The following is a 6,320-nucleotide window of genomic DNA, read 5'->3' on the forward strand; positions in this document are numbered from 1 at the left end:
TCAAACCTTTCTTTTACGTAACTTTGCTTTTGCTTCTTTTAATAGAAGGTCGAATGTGTTATCTTCATTATCTGGTATCATTTGTCCATTGCTAAGTGAATTGCTTGCCATGCCATCTGTTGAAAATACAATATTACAGTTAAAATGTAGTATACAATCACCTTTACATAAAATTTATTTTTGTTAACGCAATATTTTTATATTGTCTATTATTGCAGATATATAATATATTTTACTACATAATTATAATCAAAATAACTAAGTAACAAACCTTATCCAACCTTAATTTTAACATAGTATTAACTTAAAAAAAAACTTTTTAGTAATTAAAAGTTATTAATTCGTTATAAAAATCATGTTTCTTGTTCGTGTACAATACTTCTAGGATAAAGATAAAATTTTATTCAAAAAGTTTCCCTATTTATATTTCTTAATCCATTACTAAATCAGTAAGGATAGATTGTAATAAAATTATTATCTACAACAAAAAATTTTCTAAAATTTTTAAAATTAAAATAACAGAACCAGTAAAAAAATGTAGAATAGAATCTTTTAATATGAAGCTTCATTTTGCGAGAAAATTAATTTTGCAAATCCTTGAGGTGCGCATGCACCTAATTAAGTTTCAAGATAATCCTTTGCTTAGTATCACTTTTATTATTTTCTTATCGATATTTGGAGATATGTCGTGAACCCTTTCTAGCGTACTTTCATAATTTAATCCTTTGCGGTCCGAATGATTTTCGCTGTTTTATCCCAGCTAACTTATTTTCCCAATAAATGTATGAAAGATGAAGTATGAAACACAATTTGTTCTTACCAAGGTCAGCATACTTTACTTTACAAAAAGCTCGACGACCTCCAAAACATAAATCATATCGGGGTAAAGCTGGGTCATCGTTACCATGTTCTACAGCTTCGTATGCATCATTTTTGTAAGCAAAGGTTACAAAACCGTAGTTATCACTAGAACATAGAAATTTTTTTAAATCTTTTATGTTCTTATGAATATAATACAGTTGTGGAATACTGAAATAGTTACCCATGTTCACGGAAATGTACACTAATGTCTACCACAGGACCAAAAACTTCAAATCTTCTACGCAAATCAGCTTTAGCAATTCCTTCCTCCAAACGTCCAACATAAATTACTCTTCGCTCTTCCACTTGCCTTTGTTTCTCACGAATATACCAACTGTCATATGACCGTCGATAAGAATTTGTTGGCGACCTAATATATAATACAAAATATAAAAAGTCAATTTAAAATAAATAAATATGTAAGATTATATTCATGAATGAAAGGACATAAAAAATTTTTTATTCAATTAAACAAATTTGCGCATACAAATAACGACTTTCTTTTGTAAATAAGAATCTGCATACTTTTAATAATTATTCAGTTATAGATATTCTTCCATTTTGAAAATGTTATGAATGTAAATTACTTACCTTCTCCAATCTCTATAGCTATGATAAGTTCCTGTAGAAGATTGTCTATGCCTATCATAACTTCTATGATATTTTCGGGCAAGTTTTCTTCTTCGTCTTGACCACTTACTTCTTCCGAAATTGGAACGAGATGAGGACCTATAAATATAATTTTTACAAATTTTAGTTTCTAAGTTACAAAATTTCTCATTTTCTAAAATTCTTTCAAATGATTTTTTCAAAGTGTGGTTTGTAACTATATACCTAGAGCAGCTAGAATATCGGGAGGATGATCGAGACCTAGATCTAGATGATCTAGAACTTGATCGTGAATATCTTGAACCTGAACTGAAACTAGACCTCGTGTCCGAACGTGAACGTGAAGGCGAACGCGAACGTGAACGCGAACGTGATGACCAACTACTACTTGAGCTGACGGAGCTACGACGGTGACTTAATCTTCGATGACGTGTATTACTGCATTTACGAGATCTACTTCGATTACTACCACTTCTGCTTCTGCTTCTACTCTTGCTTTGACTTTTACTTCTTGATCTAGATCGACTTGAGTTGGAATTAATTCTGTGTCTTTTACAAGACCGTTGATTTATATCTTCTATATTGTCATCCCTGCAAATTATTAAGTTTTTTTTAGAAGTACTCATTATTTAATTTGCATTTATTTAATTTAAATAAAATAAGTTTCTTCTCATGAAATATTTATACTTAAAAGAACTCAAAACAGTTTGAAAACATCTTTTGAATGTTTTTATTTTTTTTTAATTACAAAAGAAAGTAAAAATTTATATAAACAGTATATAAGTTGATATGAATACCAACTGTAAACATTCCACATTACTTAAGATAAATATTCCTGTCAAACTACTTTTCCATAAATAACGAAGGTTCTGAGTTCTTTTAAGAGGTATATATTTTTGTACTTTTACCTTTGTTGCTCATGTCTTTCATCAACATCAATTAAAGACTTTGGAGGAAATTCAAATACTGTCTCGTAAGTTTGAATCCCTATATCACAAGTGGATGGTTTTAGACGAAGTTTTTCTTCATGTACATCTACTTTTGGTTTTAAAACTGATACGATTTCTCTCTCCGACCAAATCAAATTTTCGGGATCATCTTTAATAGGCTCAGTTGTCGTGGAAGCATGATGAACATACACTAATGTCATAGGTTGCATTGGTGAATTTGTTCTACTATTATCACTGCGATTTTGTTCTCTTCTACTTCTATATTCTGCCAAATTTAATTTTTTACGGGGAGGTTTCTTTTCCTCTTGTATAAGCGTTTTTTCATTATCTTGAACAATAATATTCTGCACTTTATCATTTAAACTATTAGTAGTAGTTATTACACTTTCATTAGTAGTCATTACAATGGGTGCTTGTTGTACATTGAGTGGTTTCTTTAACACAGAAACCATTTGTTTCATTCTTTGATTTCCTGCTTTTATCAATTTTGTTTTACTTAAAACACCTTGTCTTAATTGCAAAATACTTGTTGCTAGAGCTGAATGTATTTTCATTTCATGTGTTGGATTATTTGAAGATCCATTCTGATTTTCACTAATAACACAACTTGAAATGTTTGAAATACCAACTTGGTGACAGTTCCCTTGGATTGTTGATGTTTCCATTTTACATTCTTTTGTTTCATTTTGTAATTGTTTTATAGTTTTAGTAACTTGAATATCACTAACTATTGTAACTCCTGATTGTTCTTCACTGTTATCACTTACTTCTCCTGATTCCAAACCACTATCTTTCTTTGAATTACTTTCAGTCAAATACTCTCTACTTTTTATGAGGCTTCTATTTAAATGTGATGAAAATGATTGTTTTTCACAATCTGTGTTATAATGAGACGATTTCTGACTATCATTCTTAACTAAAGTCACTTTTTCACTGTCACTAGATTGTCTTTCATACTCACTGCTACCACTTGAACTACTAATGGAGGAATTAGTACTACAATAATCATGATCCAGTTGAACTAGTCCACCATCAGCAATCTTATTTTTAGTATTATTTGTCACCTAATACAATACAACAGTAATTACATTATTTATACTTATTTAAGCAGTATAACTTTCCTATAATTTAACACTTAAAAGAAAATTAATTATTTACCAATATACAAGTATATATAAGTATATACAAACACAAGCAGTTTAAATGGATTTTTTTATACATTAAAAATATGAAGATAAACGTTGCTACAAATTATTATACTCAACTATTTTTAAAAGCTTGTTTCGAAAAAGTGTTGCAGCTGCATCTTGCATACGTGTTCCATTACTACGACCATTATTTTGAATACTAGGTATTGCAGGTATTACTGAAATCACCTTTTTACGTGCAGATATCTAATATAATGTAATATAATATAATAATTATGACTTGTATTTATATTCTAAATACTGATTTTCTGTTTCATTAATTAGTTACATAATTACCTTTATGTTTTCAATTACTTCTTGAGGTAGAGCATCTCTGATGTTTTTATGCAGATTTGAAACTTGAGACTGTTTTACACATTGTTGAACTTCATTAGATTTCACAAGTAAGTCTAGTTCACATTCTGCATTTACTTTAGCAGATGGATAAGTTGATATTAAGGTATTCTCAGAAGCTTCAAATTGTTCTAATAAACTTTTAACATCTCCAGCTTCTAGAACTACAATGAAAAATTATTTATGAATGATTATAGTAAATAAATATTTACATATACATCTTTGTTTAAATGTACCTGGTACTTGATTTGCATAAGATTTATTATTATCATGATTTATACTTTGTATTTCTTTATTACATTGTAGAGGTTTCTCTTTCTTTTTCCTTTTTTGCTTTGTTGATACATTTGCACTCATATCGATTCCTATACTATCATATTTATGTATATTCTTTTTCAATTTACTTTGATTTTTTGAATGTTTTGACGTTATTAATAATGATTTAGATTCCGTTTTTTTCTTATTATCACCTTCCATAAAATCACCTATTTTATGATGCATATTTTCTTCTGTTGCACACTCTATAAAACATATTATTTTATAATAAAACTTTTCCTAGATCTTCTTGTTTTGTTATATGGAATTCAGATTCTAAAGTGTGCATTGCTTGTTCATCTTGAAGTATATTTTCTGAACTACAAAAGTTCCTTTTATCTGTAGCATTCATGCTTAATCCTATAATATCCATGTATTCATCCATGTCTGAGGCCTAAAAAAGAATAATGAATAACGACTTCATTTCAGAAACATTAAGCATAATGAATGAAAAAATAAGTAAAACCTGTAAGTATTCAATATGTTCTTGCCAATCAGTAAGAACTTTTGCAAAATCTTCTTTAATACTATCAATTTTACAGATAGTGGTGGGAATCTCGGATACTGACATTTCATCCACATCATTATTATGTCTAAAAGTATATAATATTCATTAATAATTTTAATTACATAACATTAAATAATAAAAGTACTTTACTTACTCATGTTCATGATTCCATAAACTATCAGGATTTGTAATATCAAGATGTGTTTCCATATAATCAAAATCATTTTCAACCATGTGCATTAATAAATCTTGTGGTTTTTCCATTAAGTTCTGTTGAAAAATAATACATTTTACATGTACATGCTTTAATTTATCTACATTATTTTACACATGCCTAATCCTAGGAAAAGAATTTGTATTTGATTTTAGTAATTCAAAGCATTGAACTGTAAATTTATAATACATATAACATTAGTTTAGTTTAGTTTAATAACTTATAGAAAGATTGATTGTATATTGGAATTTCTGTTTGAAGCTGCTAAGTGTAAACTATGTTTTAATGTGGAAGTACTTAAATGTTTTAATAGCATCCCAACTGGTTTCTTCAGGGAATTAAAAGACACACTGATACTGATGTGTATCTTATAGATAGAATTCTGTAGATATATTATGCTTATATCATGGATCATTAATTGCCAATCAGTGACCTACTTTTTAATTGGTCAGCTGAACAATTAAAAAAATAAAGGAAGCATGTCCCAGATGTTGTTAATTCTGTTGTTATTTCTATCCTTTTTCTATATTTTCTAGGAAAATAACCTTTTGACCTTATTAATGATTCTATTTATCATTTGGTGTTATTACAAAAAATTTTATATCTCATGATCTTTTGGTGCACTGCTACAGATGACATTTGTCTTGTTCTATTTTTATCATAACATTAAGGTAATTTCTAGAGGAGAAAATAATTAAGCAGGTAGAAAATATAATTCATGCTCTACACATGATGTTAGTCAATAGAATTAAGAGGAAAACCTCAAATATTTCAAAGTAGCCAAAAAGACAAAAGACAAAAAGAAGAGCATTAGAAGAGCTGCAAAAGAAAGAAAATAACTACATTCTACCAACTGACAAGGATAACATCACATTGTATTACAAAAGAAAGACTGCATCAGCAAGACACAAGAACATGAAATCTATAGCTCCTGGTTTTCCTGACTTCCTAAAATATGTAACATTTTTCTCAGGCCTATAATCAACACCACTGAATTTTTTATATACAATCTAGCCAAATTGTTTATATAAATTTTTGACTCCCTAGCCAATTGCAATACTAGTGAAACATCTGAGCATTTCTGGACATGATCTACACCTGGAAGCCTCAAACAAAAATTGTATCTGCCCAAGCCATAAAAGCCTCAAAACTTTGTTGATTATATATTGTTTCAAATCAATTGATCTTTCATTGATACTAAAAAATAAATCCGCACTTCATTATTTAGCTAGTCTGTTTGTTCTTTATAATTGTTACAGTACATTATTTACTTTCAAGATATAAAGCACAAACTTGTAGGAAACAAAATAAAAAGTATATAC

At 28.6% G+C, this 6,320-nt stretch overlaps 1 protein-coding gene across 1 annotated transcript in view; it reads right to left on the reverse strand.

Annotated features, from left to right (window-relative positions):
* The window catches only part of LOC108576944 (NK-tumor recognition protein), a 6,758-nt gene continuing 438 nt past the window's right edge, over window positions 1-6,320 (reverse strand). Inside the window, exons 2-13 of the mRNA XM_017940020.1 lie at window positions 4,939-5,074; window positions 4,743-4,869; window positions 4,512-4,670; window positions 4,198-4,480; window positions 3,905-4,125; window positions 3,686-3,814; window positions 2,379-3,484; window positions 1,696-2,061; window positions 1,453-1,590; window positions 1,043-1,231; window positions 821-966; window positions 1-116 (exon numbers count right to left, since the gene is read on the reverse strand). Coding sequence (XP_017795509.1) covers window positions 1-116; window positions 821-966; window positions 1,043-1,231; window positions 1,453-1,590; window positions 1,696-2,061; window positions 2,379-3,484; window positions 3,686-3,814; window positions 3,905-4,125; window positions 4,198-4,480; window positions 4,512-4,670; window positions 4,743-4,869; window positions 4,939-5,074 — 3,116 coding nt within the window. The remainder of the gene's footprint in view (window positions 117-820; window positions 967-1,042; window positions 1,232-1,452; window positions 1,591-1,695; window positions 2,062-2,378; window positions 3,485-3,685; window positions 3,815-3,904; window positions 4,126-4,197; window positions 4,481-4,511; window positions 4,671-4,742; window positions 4,870-4,938; window positions 5,075-6,320) is intronic.

The sequence above is a fragment of the Habropoda laboriosa genome, unplaced genomic scaffold (genome assembly GCF_001263275.1).
Source record: "Habropoda laboriosa isolate 0110345459 unplaced genomic scaffold, ASM126327v1 scaffold541, whole genome shotgun sequence".
NCBI lineage: Eukaryota > Metazoa > Arthropoda > Insecta > Hymenoptera > Apidae > Habropoda > Habropoda laboriosa.